The sequence below is a fragment of the Babylonia areolata genome, chromosome 8, assembly GCF_041734735.1.
Source record: "Babylonia areolata isolate BAREFJ2019XMU chromosome 8, ASM4173473v1, whole genome shotgun sequence".
NCBI lineage: Eukaryota > Metazoa > Mollusca > Gastropoda > Neogastropoda > Buccinidae > Babylonia > Babylonia areolata.
Genome location: NC_134883.1, coordinates 34,326,542 through 34,344,393, shown reverse-complemented (window position 1 = coordinate 34,344,393; position 17,852 = coordinate 34,326,542). Strand labels below are relative to the sequence as shown.

At 43.7% G+C, this 17,852-nt stretch overlaps 1 protein-coding gene across 1 annotated transcript in view; it reads right to left on the bottom strand.

Moving 5' to 3' along the window:
* Positions 1-859: 859 nt before the first annotated feature.
* The window catches only part of LOC143285156 (uncharacterized), a 32,957-nt gene continuing 15,964 nt past the window's right edge, over positions 860-17,852 (bottom strand). Inside the window, exons 12-22 of the mRNA XM_076592386.1 lie at positions 16,729-16,933; positions 14,742-14,978; positions 13,533-13,583; positions 13,316-13,360; positions 12,155-12,293; positions 9,636-9,891; positions 8,165-8,272; positions 6,490-6,646; positions 4,082-4,253; positions 3,260-3,407; positions 860-1,420 (exon numbers count right to left, since the gene is read on the bottom strand). Of these exons, the coding sequence (XP_076448501.1) occupies positions 1,215-1,420; positions 3,260-3,407; positions 4,082-4,253; positions 6,490-6,646; positions 8,165-8,272; positions 9,636-9,891; positions 12,155-12,293; positions 13,316-13,360; positions 13,533-13,583; positions 14,742-14,978; positions 16,729-16,933 (1,724 nt within the window). The 3' untranslated portion in view covers positions 860-1,214. The remainder of the gene's footprint in view (positions 1,421-3,259; positions 3,408-4,081; positions 4,254-6,489; positions 6,647-8,164; positions 8,273-9,635; positions 9,892-12,154; positions 12,294-13,315; positions 13,361-13,532; positions 13,584-14,741; positions 14,979-16,728; positions 16,934-17,852) is intronic.

The following is a 17,852-nucleotide window of genomic DNA, read 5'->3' as shown; positions in this document are numbered from 1 at the left end:
GTGGTTTCACGGTGGTTTTCACTGTTATAAATTATAAAACAAGCTCCTTAACGAACATTAAAATCATTTGTTAGGAAGTTCGTTTTTTTTTTTTTTAACAGAAACTTACCAAAGAAAGAAAAAAAAAAGATCCAGCTCACTTCATGGTGAAGGCTCACATATTAACAACGAGTATTATCAAAACTGGAAATAACACAATAACAAAAAATATTCAACAACAAAACCACCACAACTCTTTTCATTGGTTGAGATTTATTTGCTGCATACATACACTGAAATGACAGAACACAGTTTTACTTTCCATCTTTTTCTGAAACATTTGGCCCCCACCCAGTCCCTATCATACTACACACAAACACACACCAGAAAACAAACCACCACCACACACATACACACACAAACACCACCAACAACCACACACACACACACACCAGAAAACAAACAACAACAACCACACACACACACATCACCACCACCAAAAACCACACACACACGCACGCGCATACACACACGCACAAACCAAACTCTCAGATTGTACACAGCGTAACTCCCGTCTAATCCACCACAAACTTTTCTTTTAAAAAAAAATATTTTGAATATGTGTGGTGTAGCATATTACGGATCAGTGTGCAAACACACACACACACATACATAGACAACCACACACACACACGCAACAACCACACACACACACCAACAGCAACAACCACACACACACCAACAACAACAAAACAGCAACTACCCCCACCCCCCACCCCTCCTCAACACACACACAAACCAAATTCTCAACTTCTACACAGCACAACTCCCGTCTAATCCATCACAGACTTTTTTTCTTTTTTTTCTCTTTTTTTAAACAGATATGGTGCAGCATCTTATGGATCAGTCCGCATACATTCATTGGCGCCTCCACGATAGTGAAAACTGAAAACCATTCACAGGTGATCATAATCTCTCCACAGAAATCATCCAACGTTTTAGCAAACAGACACTCACAACAACCACACACACACACACCAACAACACACAGCCCCCCACCCCCACCCTCAACACACACACAAACCAAACTCTCAACTTCTACACAGCATAACTCCCATCTAACCCATCACAGACTTTTTCTTATCCTTTTAAAAAAAACAACCCCAAAACACAACATATCATGGATCAGCCTGAACACGTTGACGCCTCCCTGACAATGGAAAACTGAAAACCTATCACAGGTGATCAGAATCTCTCCACAGAAAACGTTCATCGTTCAACGTTTCAGCAAACTTGTCGACAAAGGGCTCGTAGAAATCATTCAGCATGTCCACGGTCTCCGGCACCATGGGACCAAAGTACTTCTTCAGCTCGTGTTCCTCCCTCCTCTCCAGCCACTTCTCCCCCACCAGGCTCCGCAGCATCGTCTCGTTCAGAGCGGCTGAAACGTGCAGGAAACATACAGCGTTTTTGAATGACTGATATGGATGTTTATGTAGCGCCAATACCCTTGTGGCATTGTCTCGTTCAAAGCGGCTAAAAAGTACAGGAAAGACACAGGTTTTCTGATTAATCAATACGGATGTTTATGTAGCGCTAATACCCTCGAAGCATCGTCTCGTTCTGAGTGTCTATAAAAGTACAGAAAACACACAGGGGTCTTGATTGATGATATGGATTTTTTTTTTCTAGCGCCAATACTCTTGCAGTATCTTCTCATTCACATCAGCTAAAAAAATACAGAAAACACACAGGGGTTCTGATTGGTTAATATGGATGTTTATGTAGCACCAATAGTCTTGCAGCATTATCGTCTCGTTCAGAGCGGCTATAAAAGTACAGGAAAGACACAGGATTTTTGATTGATTAATATGGATATGTATGTAGTGCCAATAGCCTTTCAGCATTGTCTCGTTCAGAGCAGCTGTAAAAGTGCAGAAAACACAATGGTTTTTTGATTGGTTAATATCCAGTGGATGTTTATGTAGTGCCAACAGCCATGCAGCATTATCGTCTCATTCAGAGTGGCTAAAAAGTACAGGAAGCACAAAGGTTTTTTGATTGATTAATATGGACGTTTATGTAGTGCCAATACCCTTGCAGTATCTTCACGTTCAGAGCGACAGGGTACAGGAAACACTCAGGGGTTTTGATTGATTGATATGGATTTGAAACGAATGAACAATTAATGAGGCCAGGAGAACAATAATTGTATTTGACTTCCTGATCTAACGCTCACCCGGCCTCATTTCAACTTGACAGTTGTCATAAACGTCGTATTTCACTTTCAGATCTAACACTCAGCCTCATTTCAACTTGAGAGTTGTGAGGTGTTTCAGGCTGTAATTAATGATTCACAAATGATTGACATGGATGTTTGTGCAGCACTAACATCCTTGGTCGGAAACGAAGCTCTGAGTGCTTTACAGTTTGGTTTGTACGGAGATTTACATGACAGGCTGCCTACCTGCATTAAACTGACTGTGAGCTGCCTTTATGTGCTCACTATTTGTTTCCTGTGTCGTTCACTTAGGTTTTAGTCAGTTATGCGTGCGTGCCCACAAATCTTAGGCCTTGCTGTTAACACTGTTAAAAATATTAAATTAACTTGTCATTATCTAACCAATGTGGAAAAATGAAGAGTATGGTCACAGCACATCAATTATTGAGCTGTACACTTATGTGGCACGCAAGCTGGCAAAGCAACTGATTTGAAGATCAGATCTATGAATTGATAACAAAGACTTCTGTGAAAATTATCTGCTGTAAAAACCAAACAAACAAATTATATAGAAAATATTTACAAAATCTTGTGGCACACAGAATTGCGTGTGACAATGCCTACTGCACAAAGCGCACGCAAAAGATCGAATTGAGTGAGGTAAGGGAGGTTAATCGATATCGGTAAATTGCTGAAAAATACTGGCAAGGTTAGTTCCCAGTAATAGCGAAATCGCCATCAAAACGCACACATCCCCCCCCCCCTCCCCTCGCGCACACACACACACACATCTTTGAATACATTTGTGCGAGTACACTGGCAACCTGGTTTCGCTTCTTCTGAGGATTCATGCAATGACTTTGCACTAGCTGATCATGAACAACAGATTTACGTGGTTTTTTTTTTTCTTTTCTTTTTAAATAACGCTAAGCAAACTTGGGACTGCCTGCACTGCTAATGTAACCCAGCCCACGAGTTCAACAAAGAAAGTCCACGCATAATTAAGAACGAGAACGAACACGCACAGGCTTGCACACCGTGTTAAGACACTTCACATACGTAGATCCAGGAAGTTGAAGATCTGCGTCATGACTGTGCGGGTGTCACGAATGAGGTCACGATAGCGGGTGACGTAAATCTGTTGCCTGGGGAACACGCGTAGCCAGTCCCACAGGAAGACGGAATACATTCCTTCCCACAGCTTCACCTGTAATAAAGACAGCCCATAGCAACACAGTACATTTAATTCTCTCTGTCTTTCTCCAGTTCAATTTTTTCATTCTCTTGTCTCCCCAGTATTCATGCACTCTTTCTTCCTCGTCCCCCAAGGAACGTAAACAATCAAACACACATACACACGCACGAGCACTTACACACACACACACACGCACACACACGTGCGCACACACACGTGCGCACACACATACACACACGCGCGCACGCACATGCACACGCGCGGCACACAGCACACACACAGTTGCGCACGCACACTGACTCATATATACACCACTCACACACACACACACAGACGTGCACACGCACACACATATATACACGCACGTGCACGCGCGCACACAAACACACACACACACACGTGCACGCGCGCACACACACACACACACACAGTGCTCGATCATACACCACTCAAAGAATCAATCGGCAATATATTATTTAACACTTTGACTCCTGGAGCATGGAGATTACTAGGCAACACAATAAAATGGTATGAAACATTGACGAAACAACACGTAAACAACAATCATCCCACGCGGGGAAAAAGTGACAACAACAAAACTGACTGATGACAAAACCAGTTAATGAATAAACAACCACGTGTGACAAAACCACTTAATGAACAAACTACCACACATAGGCTACTACCTTGTCTTTCTGATAGAGGGTGGTGTTGTAGGCACAGTGACGAACTGACCAGTGGTCAAAGCAGGCCTTGTACATGTTGACGGATTTTTTCACCAGCCGATGGAAGGCGAAAGAGGCGGCCTTCCTCACGCTCACTTTCTCTGGCACTCTCGCCAGGAACCTTAAGTACAGCCTGAAACACCACACAACTCTCAAGTTATTTTATTTTATTTCATTTTTAAATTATATTATTATTTTTTATTTTATTTTATTTTGTACGCTTATAGTTGACTTCATCAAGATTTTGCACCTTATACATATTATCATTATTAGTAGTAGTTCTTTTTTTTATGTATTTATCTTTTCTTTTTTTTTTTCTCAAGGCCTGACTAAGCGCGTTGGGTTAACCTGCTGGTCAGGCATCTGCTTGGCAGATGTGGTGTAGCGTATATGGATTTGTCCGAACGCAGTGACGCCTCCTTGAGCTACTGAAACTGAAACGAGGCTGGGTGAGTGTTAGATCTGGAAGTGAAATACCACGTTTATGACAACTCTCAAGTTGTTGAAATGATACTGGGTGAGTGTTAGATCTGGAAGTGAAATACCACGTTTATGACAACTCTCAAGCTGAAATGAGGATGGATGAATGCTAATAAATGTGGTTGTGAAATACGTCGTTTGATGAAATCTAGACGATCGAATGTGTGCAACAAAAGCACGAGCTCGTTGTGATAGGAATCTTGTCTTGGTTTGGCTCAAAATGTTATATTTCGCTACCATATCTATCTACATAAGGTGGTATGAACCGCTACACACATTTGTTCCTTCATGCAACAAAATTATAAACAGTGGTATCAACAAACAGACCTGTAAACTCGAACATATATTTACATTTTTTTACCCGATAATGCAGGAAATCCGCTTAATAGCTGCAGTTAATATGCAGCCTACGTTGTTAAGAACAGTGGGTCCAATTAACATGTTGTTCTGACTCAGTGGGAAGAACCTAAAATTCATCAGTAATGCGTGCTTGAACATTAATGTGTTTTAGTTAAACGCTCATGCGGCCATTTTCTTTCATTTGGACGTTAGTACACAGCTATTAATTTAATCATATAGTTATCTAGTTATCATTATTCATTATTTGATTAAGTTAATTTACAGTGTGCATGAGATCTAAATCTGAGCTCGGCTGGTTTCAACAACAAAAAAACCCAAACATTCAACAGAATTGTTTAGTAACTATCTGTTCCGTTCACTGCGTTGCCACTGAAAGGGTGAACAGTTAATGGATACAGTGTGCGAAAAAATGTCGGCCTGTTTTTATGACCTTTCTGTGCTTGTTGCTAATCGCGGTTAAGTCATGGCACAGTGAGCCTTAAATTAAGTGCCAACTCATGAGAACACGACAGACACCACTAAAATGTTGTAATGCTTCTATCAACAAAGAATCATACACAATCATAAACAAAGGGAGTGAAGAATATGCTGATGAAAAGTACTCGGGAAGGGTGGGGGCTTGGGGGAAGGGGGTGTGGGGGGTATATAATCATGTAATTGAGATTTAAAAACAAATCAAAGCATTGATACTTGTTCCTTGCTATAGCTGACAGTGATTTTGTTAATGTAATTTTGTTTGTTGCTTGAGTAGTTCTCTTGGACTAACATTCAAATTGTTGCAGATCATGAAGACGACACAGCAGATCAAAAGCTGACCGTCACTTTACGTCATATTTCTTCTTCTTTGTTCGCGGACTCCAACTCCCACGTTCACTCGTATATATACGTGTGGGCTTTTACGTGTATGGCCGTTTTGAACCCGCCATGTTGACAGCCATACTCCGTTTTCGGGAAGGAGGGGGGGTATGTGCATGCTGGGTATGTTCTTGTTTCCATAATTCACCGAACGCTGACATGGATAACAGGATCTTTAACGTGCGTATTCGATCTTCTGCTTGCGTAATACACACGGAGGGGGATCAGGCACTAGCAGGTCTGCACACAATTATGTTGACATTGGAGATCGGAAAAATCTCCACCCTTTACCCACCAGGCACCGTTACCGAGATTCGAACACGGAACCCTCAGACTTAAGAGTCTGACACTTTAACCACTCGGCTGTTGCGCCCGTCTTTAGTCTCATATTATGAGAGTAGGTTCATGAGTTGTTCAGACAGTCAGTGAGACACTTCGTCTTTAGATTAATTGTTCGGTTAGCCGAACTTATTGAATATATTCGTCCTTGTTGCAATCAACCTAGCCGATCACACAGGGCTGAAAACACTGTCAGTATCCCCGATCTCGTAGTTTCAGTTTCAGTTTCAGTAGCTCAAGGAGGCGTCACTGCGTTCGGACAAAACCTTCTCGTAGAATCTGAAGAAGAAGAAGAAGAAGAATTTTAGGCACAAGTCAGTCACTGATTTAGCCACCTTGGAGTGGGATGTCTGACGATGACGATGATTTTGGCACTGGGGGTCATGTGACGAATGTGCTGACCAATGGTGACGCGGGGCTCACTGCAACCTTGGTTCCCGTCCAGTAGCGGCCAGAACTTGACGTCGTTGAAGTAAGACGGAGAGATGTCACCTGTGAGGACAAAAGATCAGCGATCTTAATCATTACCCCCGAAAACGGAGTATGGCTGCATTAACGGCGAGGTTAAAAAAACCAAACCGGCCATACACGTTCAACACTCGGCTTATATCACAGATTGACATGTTTTACATTTGGGCCAACAGCAAAATGAGAGCTGTATTATCAATGGTTTCTCCAGTCAATGGGAAATCATTTACAGCTTAGTCTTTTGTGAAGGACTATGACTCTCAAACCAGGGGGCAAAATTGTACTGGTTCTTAGTGCTGCAGCCTTGTGGGCTAGTTGGCCTTTGGGAACCATCCCAGCGCTGACTGTCTTAAAACCCTCTTGGCCGAGAGAGTGGGAATATAACTTGGGCAAGACACTCTCCACTATAATCAAATTCTAGCCCAAGTAGTCGGAACAGCAGTTGCCTCCTCTGCTGTTCTGATGGTCATAGTCGGACACGACTGACTATCGTATATATATATAATTAGGCACACGAGTGACGTGGAGGCTGCAGCTCACAAACGCAGAGAGAGAAAGAAAAGAGAAAGAAATTAAATAGATCACATGTACATATTTTCAGGTAGATGAATGAGATATGCATTTAAAAAATCTTTTTTTTTTTTTTTTGTTTTTGTTTTTGTGGTTGTTTTTGTTGAAACTCTCACGCTCGTATCATTATGGAAACACGACATCGGACCTGCTTAACAACGTATCATCACCAATTTCAATGAAATCATACTTCAGCAGAAAGTGTGTGTGTGTGTGTGTGTGTGTGTGTGTGTGTGTGTGTGTGTGTGTGTGTGAGAGAGAGAGAGAGAGAGAGAGAGAGAGTGTGTGTGTGTGTGTGAGAGAGAGAGAGAGAGAGAGAGAGAGAGAGAGAGAGAGAGAGAAGACAAGACGAGACAAACCAAATTCTGTATTATCGGGGATAATAGATAAGCACTGGCGCGCTTTTTTTTTCATCCAAACCCCGCCCTGAAACAGGGTCTACACTACACAAAACTACATTATATTTGTCATTGCATGCACTACACAATGCTACTTAAAGTCATAGAATGCGAATACTATACTACATAAAGGCATAAGCATGGTAAAAATAACACACACACACACACACACACACACACACACACACAGACACAAGCATGGTATTGATAATCGACATAAAAAAACATACACACACACACTCTCTCTCCCTCTCTCTCTCTCACACACACACACACTTACAAACACATAAGCATACACTGTGTATGTTAATAAATACTATACCAATGTGAATATAAAACAGTTAGTCTAATACAAATACACATAGCAATAACAGGGGGTGGGGAGGTGGGGGTGCTCATTGCCAAACGAAGCATAATTCAACATATAAAATAGTATGAGAATAAAAATGTCACAGGTGAACGGGAGAGAGAGACAGACACACAGACAGACAGAGGGAGACTCAGAGAGAGAGAGACAGACAGAGACACAGACAGACAGACAGAGCGTCAACCAGGAAGCCTGGACCCAGCTCACCAAAGACCCTGACGGACTTGCCGGTGTTCCTGACGTCGTCCAGCAGTGAGGTGATACCCTGTCTGCCCGTGATCATGTCGGCGTACTGTTTGAACGGGATCCGGATTCCTGCACACCACACAGCACAGCGTCAGCACATCAATCTACACCAGTGCATATTATCGCCAAGGTTGAGCAGCATCACTTTATTCTCCGTTTTTGTTGGTCGACCGCTGTGAGGGTTTCCCCCCACCAGCCGCGGAAAGCTGGCCAGGGAGAGGTGAAACAGGCTATGTTTGAGGCACCTTTTCTACCCCCTTCCTTCATGGAGGTATGCAGAACGACCCTAAAGAGGGCTGCTTAGACACCCAGGGGGCTGCCGAACTCCACTGCTGCTTCGGTCCTGGAGAGAGAGCGACGACCCTATGCCCTGGGCCGCCTGTGTGCATGCTCGGGACAACAGCTTCCAGTGTATCCACACCTGCTGCTTCGCCACTCCCCCACCGCTACAGGACTTGAGGTGTTGCGCGGTGTAGTTTTAAGTCATGACTTGCGCTTGACTTGGATTTGTATTTAAGTGAGGGAGAGTTGAGCAGGTCGTCAACCTCACTCTCTCGTCCCGGTCTATCTGGACCCAGTGGTGAGAAAGTCTAATTTGCAGGCACATAATGTACATGCATAATGTGACACGCCACAATTTACTGCAAAAGACAGTTCTACAGGGAACGCTAGAGGGTGGTAGGCGAAGAGGGAGGCAAGCCAAATGTTGGATGGACAACATCAAGGAATGGACCAATATGGATAGCGCTACGCTGATACGACAGGCAGAAGATAGAACCGGATGGCGTCGTCTGACTACGGAATCGTCCCTCATGTCTCCTCTACGCCCATCCCGGGCAGGAGAATGAATGGAATGGAATGGAATGGAAATGTACATGCATACCACTCAAGTACCAACAAGAAATGATAGAGGAGTAATTTCCCTTGTCAGCAGTCATGGATCACGTGAATTTTGGCTTATCGTTCCTCTGTGCATGTACCTAAAAAAAAAGAAAAGTATTTGATGTTTGATATAAATTGTCACACGTGGCGTTACAAAAGAAATGGATATATATTTGGTTTTGGTGGTATGGCGATGTTACGCATGTGCTGTGCACGCTGAAAAAGAACCCAAAGCAACGAGAGTGTTGCCCTCTGGCAAATTTATGAAAAATGAAATCCACTCTCATAGGTACACAAATATATATATATAAGCATGCACTCAAGGCCTGACAAGTGCGTTGGATTATGCTGCTGTCAGGCATCTGCCTAGCAGATGTGGTGTAGCGTATATGGCTTCGTCCGAACGCAGTGACGCCACCTTGAGAAACATTTTTATTTGAAATTTTGCTCGGGATTCATACTTTCCTTCGTGATGTATGTTTGTTAAACAAACACGAGAGCACACACACACACACACACACACACACACACGCACGCACAACACACGCACCCTCGGGCTTGGGAGCCTTGATGGGCAGGTCGTCACTGTAGAAGTCCCCGAAGCGGCCCCGGTCCCACCAGTGGTACTCCTTCATGGACCCCTGCAGGATGTCGGGGTGGTGCGACAGGCGACGGTAGAGGTCCGAGGTTCCGGACTTGGCCACCCCCGCCACGTAAAAGTAGGGCAGACAGCGCAGGCTGTCCCTGGCCTGGGGGTCCCTGTACCAGCAAGGGTTTTTCAGGGCTGCTTCGTATTTCCGAGGTTCCTGAAACCCCCCGTGGATTATAACGATAAGAAAGAAAAAAAATGAAAAATGCACATACAGAATCACCGAGGAATAGTTGAACAGGTGATGACGTCGTCAGAAGAGAAATAGCTCTGGAAATCTGAAAATTCACGCAGTTTATCTAGAGTGGTGTATCTTCAGAATATTTTCTCAGTTTTAGGCTTATTGTTTTGTATACTGTCTTATGACTTGAAACACCACTTTCTACTGTCCCCTCCCACTCCCCCCGGCACGGAAGGGGTTCAATTCAAGTGGACACACCAGCGCTGGTAAACAGAGACGTGATATGATCACAACACAATAACTCGCGGGCAACAGAGCGGGCGGCGCGAGAGCGACTGTCCCGCTGTCCGAAACACGTCATCACACTGGACTAGCCAGCACGCTTCATCACGCACTCAAACTGTCATTCTGACGAAGCGTCATCAACGATATATCTTTGTTGTCTTTGTCTTACTTTGAGCCAAGCTGACCACGCAAGGCCCAGTCGTGAGGCTGACAAACACACACACTGTTGGTAACAATTCCAAAAGACTTGGAGAATGAAATGTAAACAATACACATACAGCAACAACGACAACAGCTCCACCACCACCACCACCAACAACAACGACAACACACACACACACACACACAACAAGAACAACAACGAACTGTCATATTCACGAACACAAACCTAGGACATACACACCTGCCTGCGACGTTGATCATTCTGTCAATTTTGATTGTTGCAATAAACGTGTGTAATAATTATGAAGAATGATCAGTCTTCATATCTTCTTTAGATCTGGTGTTAGAAGGTATCAAATCAGCCAGTGTCTTTTCCCTTACAGGTGTGGCATGGTCATGATGGTTTGTTGTTTTTTTTGTGGTTGTATTGCAATTGTGGCAGTCAAATAAATTATTCTATACAGCCAGGGTCTCCCAAATTCCGTGGCAGTAGGCCTTTAATAGTAATAATATCATTGAATAATCATTTATAGATACTACGGACGATGCTCTGATTTAAATATTGAAATAAAAATGTTACGAGGATGCTCTGATTCAAACTCTTAAACATACAGTATCAATGCATTTGATGACGCCCTTATTACAACTATCAAAATGTGACCAGGAGACAAGGACGCTGTCAAAGATTTTCTGACTGCAGTTAACAAATGATATAAAAATAATCATAGGATAATATCATCTTGGTTAAAAGTGATATAATAATGAAATAAAAGGAATTATCCTAACGATGCAATTTTCTCACACCTTTTATTTTTACCAATCAGAACCAAAGACGACATTCATCTGGATTAATGTTTCATACATTGTGGCATACATTCAGAGCTGTCCACGCCTAACTAATATTTATTTACCTTCTTCTTCTTCTGCGTTCACTCGTATGCACACGAGTGGGCTTTTACGTGTATGACCGTTTTTACCCCGCCATGTAGGCAGCCATACTCCATTTTCGAGGGTGTGCATGCTGGGTATGTTCTTGTTTCCATAACCCACCGAACGCCGACATGGATTACAGGATCTTTAACGTGCGTATTTGATCTTCTGCTTGCATATACACACGAAGAGGGTTCAGGCACTAGCAGGTTGACCTGGGAGATCGTAAAAATCTCCACCCTTTACCCACCAGGCGCCGTCACCGTGATTCGAACCCGGGACCCTCAGATTGACAGTCCAACGCTTTAACCACTCGGCTATTACCAAGTTGTCTCCCCTTCACGTCATACTTGGGATAATTTCCTAGAAAGCCATTGGTGTCAGCAGATCCATTAATTTGGGACTGTTGTTGTTGTAAGGGCGTTGTGGCGGTCTCCGCTCTGGAGGGTTGTTGCTCATTCAGTTTGGCTCCGCGACTACGCGATTTTGTTATCGTCAGTAAGGGGCTCAGAAGGTGGTGTTCTAAGTACGTTAAAACAGGCACTACGGAGCACCACTGAAGTGACAAGGCAGCAGTGCAGGGTCCCCTCTGGTGTGTGGCCTCCTGGCGACCTAACATTGGCAGTTCAACTCCTTTGGACTTCGGACGCTGAGACCGCGCGGATCCACTGGGTGAGTGCAGGTGATGGAGCAGCAATAATGAAAACAACAATAACAACAACAACAAAACACACACACACACACACCCCACAGCACACACACAGACACACACACAACACAGCACACACACACACAACACAGCACACACACAGGCAGACACACACACAAACAAACACCACCACCCCCTCCACAAAATCCTTACTATCATATCGAAGGCCTTGTTGCCCTGGGATCGTGAGGAGCATGGAGCAAAGAAGGGCTGGTCCCCGAGAAACTGATCCGCCAGACCGGAAGTTGACGACTTGGGCCACCCGTTCACCCACCAGCCCGGGTAACGAGCTCTGTGAACAGACAGACAGACAGACAGACAGACTGACTGACTGACTGGAAGGATGGCATGCATAACAGAAGGATGGTAGAAAGTACAGAATAAAGTACAAGTTCTGCACACTTTGGAGTGAAGGCCTAGAGGTTACGCGTCTGCCTAGGAAGCGAGAGAATATGAGCGCGCTGGTTCGAATCACGGTTCAGCCGCCGATATTTTCTCCCCCTCCACTAGACCTTGAGTGGTGGTCTGGACGCTAGTCATTCGGATGAGACGATAAACTGAGGTCCCGTGTGCAACATGCACTTAGCGCAAAAAAGGGTTGTTCCTGGCAAAATTCTGTAGAAAAGTCCACTTCGATAAGAAAAACAAATAAATCTGCACGCAGGAAAAAAACACAAAAAAATGGGTGGCGCTGTAGTGTAGCGACGCGCTCTCCCTGAGGAGAGCAGCCCGAATTTCACACAGAGAAATCTGTTGTGAAAAAACAGAAATACAAATACAAATTAATACAAACGCATTTACAAATCTGCCCCTTCCTGTGGCTGCCTTCACATCTACCCCCCCCAACTCGCTCTCTACGATCGGCTTCGGATCCACTCTGTTTACGCACACTCCACTGTCGGACGCCGCTCTTTCTCTGTCTCTGGACCTTGCATTTGGAATGAGCTCCCCCCCCCCCCCTCACCCCTTCGTTTCGTCAGGTCTCCGCACTCAGCTCTTTTAAGTCTAGCCTCACAAGCCACCTCTTCCCAAGATAGCCTCCCTTCGCTGGCCCTTCGCTGTTTTGAGTTATGCATGCGTGTGACTGACTGGTGTGAAAGCGCTTTGATTTGTCACTGCACAAGATTCAGCGCTATATAAATACTAATTATCATTATCATTATCATCATTCTTCTCCTTCTTAAAAGTATGACAAGCACCCCTGTACAACTGAAATCAACAACAACAATAACAACAACAAGCAAAACAAAACAAAAAATCGCCAGAAACTGAATTTCTTAAACTATGGAAACGAAAGGTAGTCAAAAGGCTTACTTTTTGATGGGGGTCCCTGGTGGCTTTTCAATTCGCATGATGGGCCTGGAAAGCACAAAAAAGACATCATTTCTGAAGTTTATATATATTTATAGACCAACAATTAGCCAACCAGAGAGAGAGAGAGAGAGAAGGTAGACTAACACAGACCTATATATATATCAGACAACAAACACAAGACAAAGGTTCTACTCTTGGAATAGATCGTAAAACTCACACTTCCTCACTCTGTGGAGTGACTTTGTTGCTGGATGCATCGGAACTGGGTCTGAAACACACACACACACACACACACACACATCACATATTATCAAAAAGAACAACTGAACACACAATTCATGGTTAAGAAACAGAACAGGTCATTAAATTTTCCGCCAGGAACGTCACCTTGTAGTGCCTTAAATAAGAAAAAAAAAAATCTTAAAAGGAAGGTAATTCAAAATGGTGATGCTGATTAAAGAAAAGGAACAAGAAAACGCTGTTGTCTTTAATGAAAAAAATAAAAAGGGATAAAAAGGAAAGAAATGTGAACAGATTAAAAAAAAGAAAAAAAAGAAGAAAAGAGGACTTTAAAAACAAACATCGGAACAAGGAAGGTGAGGGGGGTTAAGCAGGTAGTGTCGCTCGTGTGTTGAATGAGAACGGACGCTTCTGAACATCACCGAAATAACTGATTATAACTACAGTGGGAGAAGAAAACAAAACACACACACACACACACGTCCACACACAAACACACGCGCGCGCGCGCGCACATACACACAGACACAGATACGTCCAAAGACACACACACACAGAGAAACAACAACAACAACAAAATAACAGTATCACCAACAAGAAAAGGCACAAAACAAACTTAATCATTGTCAAACAGCTACATGTAACAGTTCATTAAACTTCCATCGTGTCATCCTCACAACATAAACCAAGGAGCACTTCCCTCCCCGCCCCCCCGCACACGAACACACCCACACGCACTCACAAACACACACACACACACAAACACACACACACACCTTTTATCACAAACCGGCAGACCCTCTCCCCCTCCTCTAACCCCCAAAAAAAACAACAACAAAAAACCCCCCAGCTGTTCAGCTCTCTCTCTCGCTCTCTTCCCCCCTCTCTCTCCCTTCCTCTCTTTCTCTCTGTCTCTCTCCTGTCTCTACCTTCCTCTCTCTCCTCTATCTCTCTCTCCCCTGTCTCTCCCTTTCCGCTCTCTCTCGCTCTCTCCTGTCTCTTCCTTCATCTCTCTCTCTTCTTTCTCTCCCTCACACACACCCTCTCTCTCTCCTGTCTCTCCCTTCCTCTCTCTCTCTCACCTGTCTCTCCCTCTCTCTCTCTCTCTCTCTCCCTCTCTCTCTCCTGTCTCTCTCTCTCTCCTTCCTGTCTTTCCCCCTTCTCTCTCTCTCTCTCTCTCACTCACTTGAACTGCATCAGCAGCTTGGCCCACAGCGGCAGAGGCTTGTCAGTGACGCCGGTCCCGGTCCCACCACGGGACGCACCAGAGGAGACCGGCTCGGCAGCGGCAGCGGCAGCAGAAAGCTGTGGCGAGGACCCTGCTGGCAGCCTGGTGACGTTCTGCCCCCCAGGCCTCTCTCCTCCCGCTGTGCTGGCGGTGCCGCCGCCCCCTACCTCTCCGTTCTTTGTCGTGTCCGCTGACCTGAAGTGAAGACAGATGATTGTTGTGTTTCACCATCTTAAAAAAAAAAAGAAAAAAAAAAGAAAGAAAAAGAATGAAATCAAGAATGGTTAGATATTACCTAAAACTGATCGCGATAAAATCCACTGTGAACATACACAAACACACACGCGCGCGCGCACACACACACGTACGCCCATAAACACACACACACACACAGACGTTCGCACAAACGCATACACACTCGAACACGCAGGCATACACATGCACGCACACACACACCAGTCAGAGAGGAAGTGTAGAGTTCAGCATTTTCATCACTGACGCTGTGACAGACAGACCCGAACAGACAGACTTCCAAAGCAATAGCAGCAACAGCAGCAGCAAGAAGAGAACGGATTCCAAACTGGCTGGCTGGGCTTTGCAGTGTGGACACACAGGGGAAAGAAAGGATTGAAAGAAAACGAAACCAAACAAACAACACAGTACAGCGCTACAAAAACAACAAGAACAACAGCAACAACAACAACAACAACAATGACAAAAGAACAGTAATACTAATACTACTAATAATGATAATAACGAAACTAGAAACATACCCCACCCCAAGTAGCTGGACAATGATGATGATAACAATGAAATAATAATAATAATGATGATAATGACGATGATGATGATGATAATAATAATAATAATAAAAAAACAACAACAACAACAACAATAATAATGATGATGATGACGACGACAACAACAGCAATAATAATAATAATAATGATGAAGAAGAAGAAGAAGGACAACAACGACGACGACGTGGAAAAATACATGCCCCACCCCAGGTGGCTGGATATCAATAACGATAATAATCATGATAATAATAATAATCATCATAATTTACTACTACTACTACTACTACTACTACTACTACTACTACTACTACTACTAATCATCATCATCATCATAAGAAGAAGAACGACAACAGCAACAGCAACAACAACAAAAACAAACATGCCCCACCCCAGGTGATTGGATAATAATGACAATGATAATTATAATAATAATGATAATAACAGCAATCTAATAACAATAGTAATGAGAACAACAAAGACAACAACATAAAAAGAAAAAGAAGAAGAGCAAAAACAACAACAACAACAACAACGAAAAAAGGCCCAACATGTCCCCACCCAGGTGACTGGATAAGAAGAAGAAGAAGGAGAAGAAGAAGAAGAAGAATAATAAGAAGAAGAACAACAACAACAGCAGCAGCAACAACAACAACGGCAACAACAACAACGAAAAAAAACAAACATGCCCCACACCAGGTGGCTGGGTAATGATGATTATAATAATGATAATAATAGTGATAATAATGATGGCATCAATGATGATGATGATAATAACAATAATAATAACATAATCATAACACCAACAACAACAACACTAATAATAATAATAATACTAGTGAAAATACTATAACTACTAGTAACAACAACGAAAAAACAAACATGCCCCATCCGTGGTGGCTGGATGATACTACTACTACTACTACTTCTGATGATAACAATAATGATGATAATAGTAATACAACTACGACAACAACAACTACAACTGCTACTACTAATAATAATAACGAAAAAGCAAACATGGTGGCTGGACAATAAGATCAATAATAATACTAGTAAGAAGAAGAAGAAGAAGAAGAACGAAAAAAAGAAAAAAACCAACAAAACACACACACACACAAGCAAAAACACCCAAACATGCCCCCTACCCCAGGTGGCTGGGCGTGTAGACGTCCCTCCACAGGAAGCGGGGGTCGTTCAGCATGTGGGCCAGCTGGTCCACAAAGGGCTGGTAGAACTCGTCCAGGATGCGCGCCGTCTCCGGCTTCATGGGCCCCACCTTGTCGTACTCCGCCCCCACGTTCACCTTGCTCTGGGCCACGATCGCCTCACGGTCCTCCTCTGACGGAGACCCTGCCCGGCGGTGACAGGGGAACGTATGTCAGCATCAACAGCTGGTCAGCAGGGATGGAACTGGTGATGTTGGGTGGTGGTGATGATGATGATGAAGGTGATGGTGGTGGTGGTGGAGGTGATGATGATGATGATGATGATGGTGGTGGTGGTGGTGGTGATGGTGATGGTGGTGGTGATGATAGTGATGGTGGTGACGACGACGACGACGATGATGATGATGGTTATGGTGATGGAGGTGGTGGTGATGGTGGTTGTCGTGGTTGTGGCGGTGATGATGGTGACGGTGATGATGATGATGATGATGATGATGATGATGATGGTGATAAAACTACTACTACTACTACTACTACTGCTGCTACTACTACTACTGCTGCTGCTACTACTACTACTACTACTGTTGCTGCTTCTGCTACTACTAATGATGACGACTGTGATATTGATATTTATGATGCTATTAACGACGACGACTTCGACGACAATGATGATGATGATGATGATGATGATGATGTGGAATTTTGTTAAGCGCAGTTCTTTCAGCAAAAACTCATTGCACACACACACACACACACACACACACACACACACACACACACAGAGAGATAGGCAGAGACACAGTGACAGACAGACAGACAGACACACACACACACACACACACACACACACACACACACAGAGCACTCATCTATTCCACATAATTGCGGTGACAGAAAAAAAAATGTGTACAAACATTAAATGCTTTTCAATTGCCCAGTCTCGTTTTATCGGTTGAAACTGCTAAAATCAATATAAAAACAAAACAACAAACAACAAGAATGCATGAGTAGAAATAAAAAAAGTTGGGAACAACGCATTTGTAAATAAAGGAACAGTTGGAACTGGAAGATAAATGCCCCACCATGATGTCACAATTTTCAGT